The sequence below is a fragment of the Papaver somniferum genome, unplaced genomic scaffold, assembly GCF_003573695.1.
Source record: "Papaver somniferum cultivar HN1 unplaced genomic scaffold, ASM357369v1 unplaced-scaffold_10, whole genome shotgun sequence".
Lineage (NCBI taxonomy): Eukaryota > Viridiplantae > Streptophyta > Magnoliopsida > Ranunculales > Papaveraceae > Papaver > Papaver somniferum.
The window spans coordinates 6,153,138-6,172,388 of NW_020618825.1; the positions used below are offsets into that span (position 1 = coordinate 6,153,138).

The following is a 19,251-nucleotide window of genomic DNA, read 5'->3' on the forward strand; positions in this document are numbered from 1 at the left end:
TCTTTTTTATTCCGGCCCGTAGGTCGCACCCTAAAAGCTAATCAAAATATTCAACTTTACCCAATTTCACACGTTACCCATTAAATCAGCTGAATAACCCTTGAAGTCATTAAGTTTCATTCGTGATGCATGTTTTCTTGGAGTTACCTATTACAAATTTCTAATTGTATCTAATGAGATGAACAAATTCTAGAGACGGATAAATTTATCTTGGACTTGATTTATGTTTCGCCATCCAATACAAGCAAAGGAAACCTAAAATCAGACTAATACTTTTTGGATCCATGTAAGTTCCTATTTAGATTCAATGTGATCGAATGAATTTTAGAGATTTTGATTGAACGTGATGAAAAAGAGTAAAATTGGATTCAATTTGTGGAAATTCCTTTTTTTATCTTGGCACAGATATTATAATGTTATCGAATCAATTTTTATAAATCTTTTAGCGTGCCCAATATAATCGAGAAACTTAAACTTGGATGAATCTTTGTTGATATTTAGTAATTTTGACTGAATTGAGTGAAATTGGAAAAACTTGGATTTCTTTCGCAGATAATTACCGATGTGAGTATTATCTAGTGATATCGAGTGAAAAGTTAGTGTAATTGGATTGGATTAGATCGAATTACGTAAATAATTAGTCAAATATTATCTTGTGATTTTGATAAATGAAGTAAAATTAAGCAAAACTGGATCCCTCCGTGGATGATTAGAAAAAATAAGTGTGATCTATTGATATTGAGAGAAAGTTTAGTACAATCTGATTGAACTAGAGGAACTAGGTGGATAATCGGTCACATTGACTCTGATGTAGTGATATCGAGTATGAATATGATACAATGATTTTTATAAATAATAGTGAAATTAGGTAAAATTAAATTCAATTCGTATATAATTAGTGAATGTGAGTATATCAAGTGATATTAAGAGAAAATTGAATAAAACTGAATCTGAGTATTATGAAGTGATATTAAGATAAAATTGAGTAGAAATGGATTGAACGGATCTCGAATTGATAGAATCATAGAGCGGATACACCACAATATATCATTTGTACTTCCTTTAATAGCCTTAGGGATATCTGCAACATCACTTTCCCTTATGATCTTTGTAACTTGTAGCATGTTAGCCAGCTGAACCCCAAAGCTATAAGCTCGTGCTTCCGCTACAATAGAGGATAAAGCTGCATCTACATTTATCTTTATAACCAGGGGAGGGACGATTCCATATCACACTGTCGAGATGAGTAATACTCGCATTTGAGTCAAAATTCAGTGCGTGGTGCAGGTCAAATATTTAAAGTATCATCTGGATATGTAGGGCTCTGAACATGCATTATTGAACTGTAATGGTGGTGTTGCTGAAACTAAAATTGTTTCTTTCTTTCCAAACATTCCAGATGATGCACGCTCTAAGATTCAATGTAATACTCTCAGCCATGGTTTTTAAAAGCGTACGCTTCACGTTTCGGAGCGTACGCTTCGCTTCAAATTTCACCACTTCGCTTCGAAGCGGTCATGTGAAGCGCATCTTTCATAAAGCGTACGCTTCAAGCTTCAAAGCGTACGCTTCGCTTCAAATTTCAGCATTTCGCTCTGAAGCGGTCATGTGAAGCTCATGTGTTTAAAGGGGAATTGAACACCCCGCCTCCCACTTGTATGGAGTAGGTTTAACTGGTTTACACACGCTTTGTTTTTGATAAAAATTAGACTTATATAAAATTTATATAGATATTATCTTCCTAAAAAATTTATAATTACTAGTTACGACTAATTTATTTATAAGAAATCATTCGTTTCAAACATCAACCATGAAGCGACGCTTCACACTTCAACATACACATCGCTTCATAAAAATGAAAAACGCTTCACGCTCTCAATACCTTTCTCTCAGCCCCATGTTGAAATAAACATCACCAACACAAAAGAAAACATAACCAACACAATAGAACAAGTATTATCCGTATCGTGTTTATCCCACCAATAGAAAATAGAATCTCTAATCCAACAAGTATAAATGAAAACACAAAAAGTGACATAGATTACCCACCTACAGGAGGGAAAATTGCAATCTCGATTGGCGGGAGCGACCCAAGTTTTGGCGCATTATTTTCCCAAAATTTCACTAAAACTTCTTTCTATATGAAAACCCTGACCGCATCTTGCCATATTTGTTGTTCTTGGCGCTTTATTCTTTTTCTTTCCAAGCTTGAAACCCTTCAACAGAACCCATGAACAGACTTCGATTGTTCACCAAAAATATCAATAACCAATTAGCAGAGTGTTTACTCCAACCAAATCACAAAACGACACCTCTCTAAGTGGTTAATTAACCCTAAACCAAAACCCATCAGTTTTATTTAGATTTTTTCTCGTGATTTTTCAGGGATTTCGAAGATGGAGAAAAGGAAGATATATCGATTTATCTTGCTCCTTGTAATCGTACATTGATTTTGGGTATGAAGATATGTGTTAATTGAAATTCTTTACTGTTGTCTGTGGATTTCTAAATTTTGATTTGACTATTGGTTCAAATATATTTTTATGTACTTTTATGTTTGGGTTTTCTCATCGGTCCATGCCCCTTGGATTCTTGTAATTTAACTTCCTTCTTCACTGGTGCTGTTTTGCAATTTCTTTTCTGCGAAGAAGAAGAAAAAAATGGCTTGACCATAATGAACAGGCTTAGGAGTTTAATTGCAAATCAACTAACTTGGATAACTTGATGTCCTTTATGTGTTTGTGGAAATGATTAACTAAAATTTGCTTGGTTTTATAAATAGGTACACATCTCCTGAATAAGTATCAGGGTCCAGGAGACATACAGTTTGTGGAAATGATTAACAATATATTCAGCTTTGGTTCCTTGATGATTGGAGTTTTCATATTACCTTAGGTAGTCATCTTACCGCAACCTCTATTAGCACTACATCGCGTAGACATACAGTTTCGGACGGAAACACTAATACCATTTTTTTCCACCCATGCAGGCCATTTCAGCCATGACGTGGGGGGCTTTATATGTCCTAAGGTGCTGAAGTTCTCCAGCATTTTCATTTATTTGTAAGGAATTTTGTTTAGGAAAAATCTTGACGCGATGGTCACTTTTATCTTATTGTAGGTGGAGAAAATTTGCTGTTGAAATGATTCTTCAGGTAATTTTAAGATTTGTTATACTTAAGCACTATAACTTCCATTTACCATTTCCAGTTCTTTTATACCCAAGTTATTTGTCTTCACATGTTAAATTTTCAGAATTTATATTAAGTTCTTAATATTGCTTGAAGCTTTGACCTCCGTCCGTTCTTATTTTTTTTGCGATGCAGAACAATGAACCGATGGTTTCAGTACACATGCTTGCAGCCATCTGAAATTCTGGTTACTGTGATTTACCGTCTCAGGTGTTCATAGATACATTTACTTCTGAATTTCTCATTTAGTTTGTATTAAGAACTTCACGTAAAATAATTGAATTATTTAGTATCTTCTATGTCCTGCACAAACATTTCCTGTTCATCGACGTATTCTATTTCTACTGGTCCACTCAGTGTTGTTTGATCTTCTAGTTACATTGTTTTTGGTGGTCTCAGGCATAGCATGGTCCTGACAGTCAGGTTTAATTTCTGGAGGTGGTGTACATGTGAAGGCCATCGAGAAGGAAATTAGCTCGCCGTGTCAGAGTCTTCCTAGGGAAGATTTTGCTTCGAAAGCACTTACCCGTAGTTTCACTGTGTTCGCTCGTGATACGGTTGAGGTTAGCATTTATTATCAGCTCTCTTTAAATCCTAACATACCCTTGCGCAGAACAAACCTCCAGGCCATCTTGTATGAAAATTTAGCGAAGTAGCAAATCTGGTATATGTCTTCACTGCAGGATATGAGATTTGTATTAGTATTCGAGCTTCTCACCACCTCCTATTTTTGCAAGCAAAATCATGTCATATACCAGTCAAAACTTTAGAAAGCCTAAGCTGCGGCTTGTGAAATAATGTAATTCGATATGAATTTTCGTATAAGATCAGCTCAACTTTTGCTTAATTTAACAACTTCCTTCAACAATTTTATGTGACTTTCTATATCTATTGCAGGTTCGATATTTTTAGGCCCTTGGATCCCGAGAAAACTTTCTGTGTCACTGAGATCCTGAGATAAAAGAAAAGTTATGGTTGGATGCAAAAAAACCAATGGCAATCCATGGGTGTTGAGATTAGACCGTGTATCGATTTTTAGGCAAAAAACCATTATTTTTAGGCCCTTGGATGTTTCAATTTGGAGTTTTTTGTTTGTGGTCATGAGTTAAAAACAGTTTTGACTCTAGCTAACCGATTTTTGCTTGGTGTCTCAGACTCTCGTGCCATTCAATTTTCAATGAAATTAGGGAAACTCCGTCATTAGAAACAATAAAAATAAAATTGATACTCAAAATTTTATGTGATTGTGGTGAGCATTGAGAATTTCAGTTCAGAAGTTCTTTGACTACCTGAGAATCACTTGTTGGTACCATTATTTGTATCCATTTTTGGCATTTTAGATTTCAGATTTTGGACTGGCAAAGCTCGTCGGGAAATTCACACATTGATACCATTTTTGACTACCTGAGAATCACTTGTCCGTGAAATTCACACATTGATCTTGGGGCTGTACTAATTTTTGTTCTTTTTATTATTTGTGGGTTTTCTAAGTTATCTAATTTGATTTAATGAGTGCTTTGCTTCAGGAGTTAACTGTGATGGATGCAACTGCACATATTGTTCTAACAATATTGAGAATGAGACCTGTAGGAAAGAGGCTGCGGAAGCTACTTTACAACATAATCTGAATGCATCCGGCCAAAGATTGCTAGTGGTCCTCATGGGGTTCGTGACACTAAGGTATGTGGTCTAACTCATTGATTTTCTAAAAAACGTGTCTATGAGTTTTCTAACCATCTATAATATGTAATTACCACTCGATGAAAACTGTGTTAGAGCGACCATCTTGTTTCCTTTTTATTTTTGGTGTATCATTGTGATCTGCTGAAGGAAAACTTGAGTAATTACTTTAGGGATATTTTTGAGCATGGGATTGCTACTGTTAAATCTTCCCCTGAACACAAATTAATAAATCTACGTTGTCATCTAACTTATGTTTTCGATGGTAAATTTTGACATGGATCCATTATTTGTTGTATCTTACAATATGACCTAATATGTGGTTACTTAAAAATAGGTCTCTGATTGACAATCATATGTGTAAATATAAACCCAAACTTCCCATAGTTCCATGTTTGTTGCTTCTGCTAGGTTATGTTTGACTATTTAACATGTAAGAAAGACTGCATGAAAAATGAAATTGACTAATATCAAATATTAAAGTGAAGAACTTCACACTTAAAAATTGCTATACACATAATCCCATTTGATAAAAATTCTCACTTTATGTTGCTGACAAAATATGAACTTTCTAAACCCATATTAGGAGGAAAATGGTGACATTTCAATAATCGAAAAGCACAATAAGGGATGCCATTACAAGAAATCAGGATGTCTTAAGAAATACTGCAAATGTTTCCAAGCCAACATTCTCTGTTCTGAGAACTATAAATGCATGGACTGCAATAACTACGCTGGTATTGAAGAGAGACTTGCTTTCTTCCTTGAGGATCATAGTAATTATAGTAATACCTTATTTATACATGCAGTACGTAGATGCCAATTTTTCAATAACTGGGGCTATTGAATCATCTCAGTATGGGATTTCCACCAATATCCATAAAAAGGAAGCTTCACGAAAAACTTCTATCATGTACAACATCCAAGGATTCACCTGTTCACGGGCTTGCTCAGACTCCCAGACATATTACATAAATCCTTGTAAAGAGATTCATGTTTTCTTTGTTGGCGATATAATTAATACATATTCTACATAGCAATTCAAATATTCAATAGGTATACGCCTTCTTTCTCTAAATTAGTAATAGTGCTGTTAAATATTTTTGTTCAGTCTCAGTATACCTTTCTTGGTTCTTTTTTTACTACAGGACTCTTAAATATGCAGAGGACTACCATAAGATAATTTCTAAGTGTATCTTATGACAATCTTTGGTCATGATTTATTTTGACCTGCTGGTAGGGATGGATGCTGACGATCTTGCAGCATGAGCTGGTGGTGCTGAACCTAAGATCGAGGAAGTCGACTATAGTGGATTTATTTACTTCTTTGTATTATTGGATTTTTCATTGCAATCTTATTAATTTCATATTTATGCGGACTTGGCTTTAGTTATCTTAGTCAATTTTAGTTCAAAGAATTTTATTAATTTTTTGTCGTTTAATTTAAACTGCGGAGATGTTAGTTTACTTTCTGCAAAGATAGTTTTGGAAAAGACATTGATCTTAATGAATTTTATCTTACAAAGAGTATTGTTAATGCTTTAGCACGTGATGTGGCAGCATCACACGATTCAGTCACCACAACCTAAATGGTGCATAGTTTTTGCTCAGTGACTAACATTGTTTTCATTAAATATGACCATTACATGACAAGATAAACTGATTAACATCCCGATTCCGAAACTGGTAAGGAAAATTTACATTATAGCGTATCAGATGTTAAAGAATCAAATAATAAGCTACTCAAGATACTGGTAGCGCAAACAATACTCACGTGGGTATACAAATCTGTATATTGAACCGGTGCAATCAATGCTTTGGAATGTAAACAACATCTTCTCGACATGTCTGATGAACCCTACATTTTGGACACATAAAAAAATTAAAGTGTGGATAAATAAATTCGCTTATCGCCTCGGCTAAATAGGTGTGTCTAATGCCACCCTACATATTAGACACATACCCAATTGGTTAATGTGGCCATATACTCATCTATGGCTATGGGTGATGGGTTTAGACCTAGACCCATGACCAAAAGGTTCCTATGGCTACAGTTGATAGGTTTAGGTTTAAACCCATGACCAAATGGTGCACTATGGATACATGGTAACACAAAACGTGGCTATAGTTATAATGATGACCAGTAGCCACATAAATAACCCAAAACGTGGCTAGGCTGTAAACCAAAAAACGTGGCCTATGTGAAGTTTTGTACTAGTGCAATAACTATAAAGGCAAAGGTGTTTCACGGCTCAATTAACTCAACTATGGTATCTGTTCATGTCAAACTCAGTCTTACAAAAAGTTGTACATGATGCAACGTAAACCAATTGGCACAATTTGGCGAAAAAATGAAAGTGGGTAACAGGTAAAATGGATTTCATTGATCTTAGTATGATGTGTTCTCTAATAACTCGGAGCAATACAATAGATATAAAAAGCATACAACCATACACAGCAGGAGACGTTTACATTCATATCATTAACAACATTTTCTAAAGGCAAAGCAACAACAAATTAACTAGACTAGACATACAAAGTTCTAAGAGAGTGCTTTAAGACTAAGAAACACCCACGCTACACTATAACTAAACCTAAAGAGACTTAAAGTCTCGTAACAAACCAAGAGCTACACAATCAAAATATATCTGACTTGTCTATACTGCGTACATGCTCAGGTCCAGAATAGAGTACAAATTTAACAAATTGGACTATCCTGAAAAATCAGTCCATGGTTCACAATGCTTTTCAAGTTTGTTTTGTACCTAGTTCCTGTAACAAGCATGAGATTTCATATAAACCCCCTAAAAGTTCCAACCAAATATTACAGCTAACAAATCAAGATAATGTAAAAATTAAAAAAAGGATTCAAAATCAAATCGAAAACCCAATAATCAGTCGTCAACTCGCCATCTCTATTCAAATCAAAAACCTAATCAGGAGTCATCTCTATTGAAATCAAAAATCCAATAATCAAAAATTCAAATTCAAAATCGAAAACCCTAATTTTATATGTAATGAAAAATCTAAAATAAGAACATGATTGATTTTAACAGTTAAATACAGAAATATTCAAACATCAAACATGCAAATATGCAATCGATTTGGGCAAAAAAAACCTAACTTCGAAATAATCGATTAGATTCTTGATTAATGACTTACTTCTTGAGTGAGAGTCTCTGATCATCAATATTCTCGATAAAATCACGATCAAATCGATCAATCAGTCCCTCTCTCTCAATCAAATCACGAGTAAACCGATCTTCTGAGTTTCTGTGTTCAGTTTTGCTAGAGAATGAGAAAAAATGAGTAAACACTAAACAGACTGAATGGTTATTCTCCCGATAGATAAAACCTAGGGGTAGGAATATACAAGTACACCCCTAGGATATCGGATATCGGATATTAACCTAACGGAAACAACCTATTCCGATTCTGATATCGTTAAGAGGTAAAATCCGAGAGCATATCCGATTCCGATATCTGATATCCGATATGTCAGATTAAATATTATAGGATGCCGGATTTTTGGAAACGGATCTCGGATTTCGGCTATCTGTTGCCAGCCCTAGTTCCAAGCACCATCGGTATTATCTTGGTCCAATATTTAGATGAAACCACCCAAGACGAAGCTCGTTGAGGCGAAAAGATTGTAAATATGCTCTGTAACGATGGAATTTTGATAAAGCTCAGCATCATTGATTTTGCTCTTTCTAAAACAGCAACAGGTTCTTCTGATCTCTCATTGTGGACTAAATCATTCCGATTTGTCAAGATAGACCACATCAAGCAGGCAATCAATGGGAAGTTATCGGCTCTATCAGACGCATATTTATAAGGATGGAGCTGAACCCAAAATCTAACACACTGGTGGAAGGTAAAATTTTGAAATTGAGTAGTTTGTACATTTCCAAGTCTCCAAAATCTAGTAAGATAATTCCAAGTTACCAGGGTGTGCATAATTGTTTCAGATTTAAGCTTGCATCTTGGACAACTATAATCAGATATGTGGATGCGTCGGCGAAGAATTTCATTGACTGGAATAGATTCTTTCAAAGCTTTCCAAACAAATAGTTGAATTCTTGCAGGTCATTTACACTATCCACAACCATCCATAAGTCAGAATCAGATTTGTCTCCACTAACATTTAGGGCATAATAGGAAGAATTAGTATTAAAGTTACCATCCTTGACCTTTCTATCTCTAGAGGGTACAATACTGAGAGGGATTTATTCAATCTTCTCTTTCGAGGGTTGATCAAACACAACACTTAACTTTCCGGTATTCCGAGTTCTAGAATCATGATTTGTCAAATCATTTACTCTAACATTTTGATTAGGGCTAGTATTGATTTTCGGTGTGGCAATCCCTTTTCCACGGATCCAATTGTCACACAAAGAATCAATAAAGTTTCCTTCCCCACCACCCATGAGATAAAAGGTTTAATCTTGCTCATGATATGATAGAGGCACTTCCAAGCCTAGGATGCTTTTTTGGGACATTTAGAGTTAAGCACATCCACGCTAGGGTAATATTTTTCTTTTAACACTGGGCAAGGAGGGAGTTTGGGTTTTCCACCAATCTCCAAACACTTTTTGCCATCATGGACAACTTATTGGTCTCACTGATTCTAACCATCGTCGTGGCACTTTCAGAACATGATTTGGGAGAAATTTTTGAAATGCAAATGGAGAAATTAAACAAAACCATATAAGAATCAGCTTTGAATATCAATGAAACCCTCCACCTCCACAAACCGCCACCATGAGAACCCACCACTAAACGACCAGGAGACCAGCATCATGAATTCCCACCTCCACCACCAACCACCAGCATGAGAACCAACCACAAAACCATCAGCATCATGAAATCCCACCTCGACCACCATCACCATAACCAGTAAATTCAAAAGCTTTAGAAACATGAATTTGTTGGTTCAGTTCCTCTTCATATTCTTGATCAAATTCATCTTTGAATTCTTGAAAATAAGCTTCAAATCAGCTTTGTTATCAACTGTAATCAAAGGATCAATATGGAAGTTTCACCAACATCATTCGTCTTTAATTCTCGACAACTAATCAACTTGATGTTGATATTGATGTTCTAATACGTTTACGTTATAATAGAATCTATAACAAAAAGAGACGCGGGTCTCTTCTCAATGGGCATATTTTCAAACTTCCCATTTCCCATCCATTTTTCATAAATCACTCCATAATGAGAGCAAAATTGTTGAATCTTAGCTTTGGCCATTCCATAAGAATAGCCCTAACGGCTGTTTTTGCCTAAATATTATCAGAATAATTCAAATCCCCAATCTATGATTTGTTTATTTTTTTGGAATTGGCCAGGGTTGGTCATGCCAATTCATACTGATGGAGATATATCAGATGATTGCAAACCTTATGTTTTCTTTATGAAGTTGTGTCTTAATGGTTGAGGCAGAGTGTATAACTTAGGAATAATTCTTTCCTACCATTTCCGTTTTCTTATTTGAGAGTCGAAGATAACAACATATCAATGCTTACGAATTGTATAAAATGAATTTAACTGTAACATAATGTGGATACAGGGAAATGGCTTTCCCAAGATAAAATAAGGACTCACCTCCGTTCTTGCTCTTGCCTCATCTGAACGAAATTTCTGTGATGAAAATGAATACACTTGGACTTGGTGATATGAACGATGCTGAGATTGCTGGTTCAACCGAAAAATTTTATGGGCAGAATTAATATCGGTTTGTGAGGAGGCTGGGATGTATGCTGGCCGCCGAGATGCTGTTCTGGTTCTTTTCCTAGGCGCTTTACTTCGGGAGGAGCTAGAGTCGAGTCATATTAAATTTTAAGGTCTAAAACACCTAAACCTAAGTTGAATTGCAAGTGCCAATATTTTTTTTGTAGCCTACCTACTCACCCTTTTTGTTGAAATTAAGGTTTAAAGAAATGGAAAATAAATTGACATTTGTTAATAGGAAAATCCAAACGACCTTACTTGAACAGCATCTGTTCTACAGGCTCGTACCTGCGTATCCTTGGGTTCTAAGGAGACGGGAACCACAGTCTAGTTGATGAATCATGACCGCATGATCAGAGCGTCACTAATGGTTCATTGATCTTTGATGTAGATCATACGTGTGAGAAGAAAAAAAGAATCCAATGAATTGCGATTCCAGTTACTGTGCGCAAATAGTGATGCATGTTTACTTGAAGTTCAATTATTCTCCGGTGGGTCCGCTTTTGAGTTAGATATTCATCTTTGGTGGGGGATTGATTTGACAGAGATAACAAAGACGCATCTGGTTTAATAATAAGGGCCAAGTAAAATTAAGCCGGCAAGTAACGTACCATATGTTTTAAAAAAAGAAGGCGCCAGTGTTTCACATTGGAATGGTCTTTGCTGCGTACTTGGGTTTCGCATTTATTCTCCGATAATTTCTAAGTAAAGTTTCTGATTAATGGAACTAATTTCTTAAATTCTAGAGAAAAACCTATCAAATTTTTCTTTCTTAATATAGATCTAGTCTTTTAGGGGCTAGATATGGGCAAATATTTCATGTTTTTAATAATACTACATATGCATAATTTTTATACGGGATTCACTTTGATTGATTTTCAATATTTTCATCATTATTAGAATGATATTCATCTTCGTTATTAAGACAATTTTATCTATATTTTTACGATGTTTCTTTCTAACAATTTGTTCGTGATTGGTTACTTTGGATGCAAGTACACCAACAATTTGTTCGTGATCAAGTTCTTCTTTATTAGATAAATATATCTAAGGATTCTAGATTATTCGCTGCACATGAACAGTTATTGGGCAATTCACTTATCTATCATAGAATATCTCTTTTCCAAGAAGAAAATATATCAAAAATGATCAAATTATAAGTTGGAGTATAATTTCTTTTCCAAGATCAAAGTACAACATTTGGGTGTTGTTTCTATACATCGCTCTTTATATTTACGATTTATTTACGTACTGCATTTTTTCTATATCTTTTTGATGTTTTGGTGTACTTGTTTTCGTAAGTATCAGGATGTAAAAGTTTCTTATTCGGGAGGAAATACAAGTGGTTTGATGATAACAAAAAAAATATAAACAACATTCACTATTTATCATGAGATAATTTTTGGAAAGCAACTCCAAATTTGTAGGAGCACCACTTCTCCATAAGAAAAAAAAAACAATTCAAAAAAGGCCGATTATAATTTCGAATACCACATCATCTTTTTATTCGCGATTTATGTGGCTTTAGAAATCTAAAATTATACTCTCAGTGTGGGATTTGTCTAGGTAAAAATAAATAAAACCCAATCGTACCTGATTTCGCATAGAAAAAAAATAACTTCGTCAGAGCTGGACCTAATTCTTTTCTTTATATGCAAAAAATAGACCAAGACTTAGTTAAGGGAAAAGAGAGCCGAACTGAACCTCAAGATGTTTTTCATTTACTAGATTGAGGTACATCCAAGGGAAACAAAAAAAAAAACCTTAAAAGAAAAAGAATTTCGACCTGGGACCTTATTCTGTTTTTTGTAAAAGAAAAAAGAAAAAAAACGGAAAATGGATCATTTGTCCAAATATTTTTAAAACATGGTTCAAATGGACGAGTAAAAATTATTATGGCTGAAATGGACACCAAAAAAATAGTAAGGATGAAATTGGATTCATCCTGACTTAAACTTAAAAAATAGCAAGGATGAAACTGGATGCATCCTGATGTAAATTAAAAATAAGAAAAAATATTTAAAAATGGGTAGGATGAAACTGTTTACATCCTGACTATTTTTACATTTTTGTCCATTTAAACAGTATCAAAATCTAAATGTCCTTTTGTGAAAAAAAACTAGCCGAAGCTTTGATGGAAGGAAAGAAACAAAAGAACAAAAAAAAAGTCTCAATTGAAGTGCAAGTGAAGAACATACTACACTCTCCTTTTTTTTTTTTTTGAAGCAGTACTATATTCTTCTTGTCCTGAACTGGAGCCGAGCATGAGAAGTTAAAGGACTTCCCGCCATGTTCTTCTTTGGTCTTTTTCTTTGGTACTTCCATATGTTCCATAACTTAGGCGTTCCTGTTTGGCTAAATATAATAACACAAAATTGGTCAAAAAGACCAAAACAGAAGATTCCTGGGTGAAATATATTCTTAGCTTTAGATACTCTTTATATAGCCAAAAAACAGAAATATACTGTTCATTTAGCCAAAAAGGACATTTGACCCAGAATATATTTTATTTATTAACCTGAAGAGACAAATATGTCCCTATCTTTTACAAATCTTTACTGCTTTGGAGAAGAACAAAGTACAAAAAAACAGAGCAAATAAAAAGAGAGTACAAATAAAAACAGAGTACAAAAAAAAAAAAAAAATTAATTGCTCTGTTTTACGAATTAAAACAGAGCAAAAAACAGAGTGTCTGAAACAGAGCAAAACAGAGTGCGTGAAATAGAGCAAAACATAGTGCGTGAAACAGAATTAAAAACAGAATACGTAACCCATTGCAGATCCTTCACCTATGCCTCATGCCAACCACAACTGTCATCACGTGCACATCTATAATGTCATCCCCTGCATTCATTCCTTGTTTTGGACAATATCTACTACCCCAACATACCTCAGAACCTTAAGATGCCACAAACAAAACCATGAAATGTAAGACAAATGTCTACACAAAGAATTCCTCGGATTAAATTCATCCAGTTATTCTGACCACTTATGCAGCCAATTTCAATCCATTGAAAAATGTCTTAAGATACTTACTTCACCAGCAGCCTCCGCATCAAGCCGTTTCTTTGCGACTTCCTGATCAAATTCTGGTAGACGCCGCAGGAACTCCTCAGCTGATGCACTTGACTGGAGCAGCAATACCAGGGAAAAAATTCATAAAGTTTATATTGAGTAGCTCAGCAATAAGTAGTCATACATCTATAAGTTTCTCATCTTACTTTCAATGGTTCTGGCACAAGGCTGTCCACTTGGATATCAGAAAGCTCCAGTCTTAAACCAGATTCTCTAGCTAGAATTATGACCTGCAATCAAATAGATACCTTATAAGAATCTTACCACTCAGAGCGTGAAAACCAGGCTACAACCTGATAGTCAGTGGATAAGGATAAGGATAGTGTTGGCACAAAGGTTTCTATCCATAAACCAACCCGTCTCCTGATTCGAGGCTCCGGAGTCCTGACATGAGGGAGGGAGGGAAAGGAAATCAATTACCTTTCTAGCCACATCCATTCCAGACAGATCGTCTCTTGGATCTGGCTCGGCATAACCAGCATTCTTGGCTTCTCTAACGACCTCGCTAAAAGCCCGATCTTCTATAAAGTTGTTGAAGATATGACTTAAAGTCCCACTGAAATTGGCAGACAAAAAGAGAGACATTACAGCTTCTTAATTTCACCATATCAGAAATATGTTAAGGATTTCCAGGTATCCTGAAAACCATTTGGTTGGAATAACATTCAGGCATGTAGCATATAACCACCAGTTTCATCCTAGTTTAAACATGCTGAAACAATATACACCAAAAATTAAACCTAAATAGAACTAATATCACCCTAGTTTGTATTATACTAAACTTGGATGAATCCATTTTCATCCTAGTTTAAACATGCTGAAATTATGTACAACACAAATTAAATCTAAATGAAACTGGTTTCATCCTAGTTTATATTATATTAAACCTGGATGAAACTGGTTTTCATCCTAGTATAAACATGCTGAAAAAATATACACCACAAACTAAAGCTACATGAAAACCAGTTACATCCTATCTTAAAGCTAGACGAAAGCCAATTTCTGCATGTATCGGATGAAAACCAGTTACATCCTACCTTAGTACCTTACATCTAGATGAAACCCAATTTTTATATCTCACCTTTGGAGACACTATAAGAATGGGATTATCCAGATGAAAACCAATTTCATCCAATAGAGGTAATCATTAAAATTAGGACCACCAACAGATGAAAACCAGTTAGTTTCATCCAATAGAGAATCATTAAAATTAAGACCACCAACGGATGAAAACCAGTTTCATACAATAGAATAATTAATAATTTCATTACAACAACAGGACGCAAATCAGTTTCATCCAATACAGATAACTATTTAGTTAACATCCTAATTTCATTGTAGGATTAGAATCACCGGGTACTTCAAAAAACATAACTCCCACAAATTTATACTAAAATAAAGAAACCCAATTACATCCGGTTTAATTAAATGAAAATAAAATCAACCAACTGGATGAATCAATCATGTAATTCTGAAAATAAAATCAATACAGAGTTAGGGTTTGGAGACTTACGAGTTTTAAGAGACATCTTGTGAAATTTATCGATTTAACCCTAATTATCATGCTGGAGTTGGTGTTGGGTGTTTGCAGACGGCGGAGAAAACATTTTCAACAATGAAGTCTTCAATTTCATCTGTAATGATGTTGTTGATGTAGAAGGTGGACAAAGATGATGATACTGTTGATGTAGACGGTGGAAATATATGATGAAGACGATGGAGAAATCATTTTCAGCGTTGCAACAAGATGATTGTTGGGTAGAAAACAGAAGTGGAAGAAATAGATCGATGGTGGTGTTGGCTTTTTTTAGATCTGTTTTATGATTGACGGAAAAGACGAGAAGAAGATATCCCTTCCAAAAGGATAATAACGTAAACTCCTCACTTAAAGATTACATTGGCTATTTCACCCAGGCCGAATCCTAACTGTCTATATGGCCCAGAAAACTCATCTTTTTGGCTATATAGCCCATTTTCTGATATAATAAATACGTACGAAAAGATTCTCATCAATTTCTGTCGTATTTGTTTTTCTGTCAATGTCACTGTACAGTAGTAGTAACAAATAAACCAGTAATTATCGGTCAGAATATAATGCTCTCGAACTTCCTATAAATTGAATGTTGCGAACACCGGGATAACATCAAGTTTTCTTTGTAGTTTCAAAACCCAAACATAAACTCACATACACACAAAGAAAAATCAGTTCTTTCACGAAAATGTTAAGCGAATTATTGGACGATGATGAGCTAATTGAGAATGATTTCCAAGGTTTTTTCAGTGGTTTATATATGTTTATAGCTTTGCTTTTGTTTCTCTTTTGAATTCTTAATTATCTTATAAATTAATTGCACTTCAGTACTACAGCTAGATGAAACTGATGAATCTCTGATACTTATTTCAGAGGAGGAAGATCCAGATGTTGAACTAGATGGCGGAAAAACGGAGGCCAGAATTGTTAACAAACAGAAGGCACCACTGGAAAAGAGCCCATTTAAGGTGCTGGTGGAGCTCAAGGGTGTAGGAGCCGACGAGGGCAGATTAGGCGTGGATCTTGTGACTATCTTAGATATCAGCAGGAGCATGAAAGGACCAAAATTAGCAAAAATGAAACTATCCATGCAATTCTTGATCCGGAAACTTAGTCCAGTAGATCGTTTGTCTGTCGTGGCTTATAGTAGGAGGGCCAAGAAGTTATGTCCACTGCGTCAGATAACCGAAGAATCTCAAACGGAGATTGTAGATCTCGTCAATGATTTGGTAGCTAATTCAACGACAAACACTGAAGCTGGCCTTAGAATGGCTTTAAACATACTGAAAGGCCGCAAGCTTACAAAAAACCGCACTGTTGGGATCATGCTTATGACGGATGGGGTGGAAGATGCAAAGAGTAATGCTAGCAGGGTTCCAGTCAGCGAGGTGCCCGTATACACATTCGGTTTCGGTAGAGAATGCGATCAGGAAATTTATGTGGTAGTTTGAATTTTGAATTAAAGGTTTACTCATTCACGATAACTTCAATTACTTAGGTGCATTTTCCTCTTATATATGTTCTCCGTTCTGTAGGTGCTTAGCGACATTGCCAAGAAAAGCAAAGGGGGGACTTTCACAGCTGTTCCAGACTTGAATTATTTGACGGTTCCATTCTCTACGTCTTTGGCTGGGCTTCTCAATGTGTCTATCGAGGACCTGAATCTGACGGTGACACCACTGAATAGTTCTGAACTCAATAAGGTGGACGCTGGAAATTACCCACAAACAGAGCAGGCCACTGTAATGGATCCTATAACCGTTACGTACAGGTCAATATACGACAGAGAGACCCGTAAGGTCCTAGCAAACCTAACTCTGCCGAAGGTTGATAAAAGATTAGGTGTCCAGATTTTCAAAGTCGGATTTCGGTACAGGTATGCCCAATTTCGAATTACTACGAATAACTATTTTAGAAAAAAATAAAAAAATAAAAAAAAATAACGGATATGTTTGGCTACATAGGGTTCTTGGGAAGGATGCATTTGATCATGACGAGAGACTCATAAACGTGACCCGCACAGAGGAACCAAATGAAGAAGAGATACCGGAAGTACAAGCAGAAGAAACACGTATCAACACTGCAAATTCGATGAAAGAAGCCAGAATATTGGCTGAAAAAGAAAAGCTGGAGGAGGCTAGGAAAATGTTGGAAGATGCCAATATATCACTTCCAGAGATTGAGGACATACTTAGAGCTCAGGTGGAGCACCTCCATTTACTCATGGCATCTCAAGAAACCTATGACAAACAAGGGAGAGCTTTTGCACTTGCCGTTGAGTCTTCTCATGAAACCCAACGTGCCAAAGCTCTCCCAGATGGTATTCCTGGTTTGTACGAGACTCCCCTTATGGCCGAATACAAGAAACAAGCTAAGAATTTTGACTTGGATCCCGAGGGTTACGTAATTCCTACAGCGGAGGAAGATAAGAAAGCTACCGCCACGCCGCCTCCTCCACCACCACCACAACAGGTGGATCGTGCTAATAAAATTCAGGAGATCCGCGATTTGGTCACCCTCCCTGCCAAAAAAGTAGATGAACTAGAGTGATCATATAGACTCCAGCATCGCCCAACTTAATATTTATGACCTTAAAGCTCTAGCCATGGACTTGATTTCTATAGCTTTCTATCAATAAGATAAGATACGTGTGTATTTCATACTACTACTTCTGTTTCAGTTGCTTTTATGTTTCACGCCTTTGTGAAAATTGGTTCGAAGTTTGAAATAAATGTGTGTGTTTGTGTGCAAGCTGTAAGATATCTCATATATATATATATATATATATATATATATATATTGTGGTCAATCCTAAACATAAGTATTTGTAAAACTAGGTCTTTAAAGTCACATTAGTGTACTTATCTGATTGAGATATGGAAAGCAATTCCATCGAATTACTTCCCTCTATCTGCCTCGGGCGCTAGCAGTATTTGAATGGTGAGTCCCTATTCTCATCGTGCCTTGCCATTTGTATCTCATATACGGCAGAATTTGAGAAAAAACTTTATTCTCAACAGTCGTTGTTGAATATGTTGCTGTTCTGGACGTCTCTTTTGGTATTAATCAGGTATGTAACAACACTCTAGTATATTAGTAAAATCATGATCTTAATCTTTGGCAAGATCCGGATGTTTATTATTAGTTATAAGTATGTATATAAGCAAATAATTTTAATACACAAGCTGCATTTCTATTTTCCTATTCTTTCTTTCCGGCTATTCTGTAATCATTACGAGGGCGGGCAAGCACTCTGATTACAGTCTGCAATTCAGCTAGACAGGTATTAAAATTTTGATTCATTTTGCATTTTGATTGTTGCATCATGAATGTTATGACTTACTAACAACCAACCTGTAACTACCGAAAATCAAGTAGCTAGTACCCCAAATAAGAAAATGAATAAGATCTAAGATATCTCAAGAACAAAGTAAAACCAAAATCCTTTTGTTGATTAATATCCTAAGAAAACCATACAAGTATGAACACTCAAGTGAACGCTAATATCCCACTCTAGACAATTCAACTCTAGCACTCCCAAAAATCCAACCCCTTTTAAAATGGTCAAATGTCTCTATTTATAGGGTCTAGCCGCGAATTTGCCAAGACAAGTCTTCCCGGGGTCTTGCCAAACCTGGTTTCCATGGCAAATTAGTGAGTGGAAGACAACTCATTTTACTTCGCCGGTGATCACACATTTCTCGTGAAGTCGCTTTTTGCTTCTCCCGAAACATTTTTCATAAAGTTTTTCCCCTCTTATCGCCGATAATTATGGTAGCTTGTCGGGACAACTGTATCTTTTCTTGCTCAACAATCCATATACTTCGTCAACTGTCTTCCTGTCCAAGTAATCTTACTTCGCCTATTTAGTCTTGTGGAAGATATCTTGTTGGTTTCTCCAACTTGCTCCTCGTGTGCCAAGTTTATTTCGCAGTCTTCTTTCATGTTCAGATCCATTTACTTAAGGTGGTCTTGTGAACTTCGCAGATCCGATAATAACGAAAACGATTATGACAACTGATTTGACAAGTCACCGACAGAC

At 35.7% G+C, this 19,251-nt stretch overlaps 1 protein-coding gene, 1 long non-coding RNA gene and 1 pseudogene across 2 annotated transcripts; 2 read left to right on the plus strand and 1 right to left on the minus strand.

Moving 5' to 3' along the window:
* Positions 1-10,851: 10,851 nt before the first annotated feature.
* LOC113327470 lies at positions 10,852-11,014 on the plus strand (annotated as a pseudogene).
* Positions 11,015-13,482: 2,468 nt separating this feature from the next.
* LOC113326653 lies at positions 13,483-14,148 on the minus strand. Its single transcript, XR_003348445.1, has 4 exons — positions 14,099-14,148; positions 13,825-13,908; positions 13,640-13,732; positions 13,483-13,501 (listed from the first exon to the last, which is right to left on the minus strand). It is a non-coding gene; the product is annotated as an uncharacterized LOC113326653 (long non-coding RNA).
* Positions 14,149-15,810: 1,662 nt separating this feature from the next.
* On the plus strand, positions 15,811-17,960 carry LOC113327006 (probable E3 ubiquitin-protein ligase WAVH2). Its single transcript, XM_026574654.1, has 4 exons — positions 15,811-15,949; positions 16,083-16,651; positions 16,745-17,085; positions 17,174-17,960. The coding sequence occupies exons 1-4, from the start codon at positions 15,898-15,900 to the stop codon at positions 17,757-17,759; spliced, it is 1,548 nt and encodes a 515-aa protein (XP_026430439.1). The 5' UTR covers positions 15,811-15,897; the 3' UTR covers positions 17,760-17,960.
* The last annotated feature ends 1,291 nt before the right edge of the window (positions 17,961-19,251 follow it).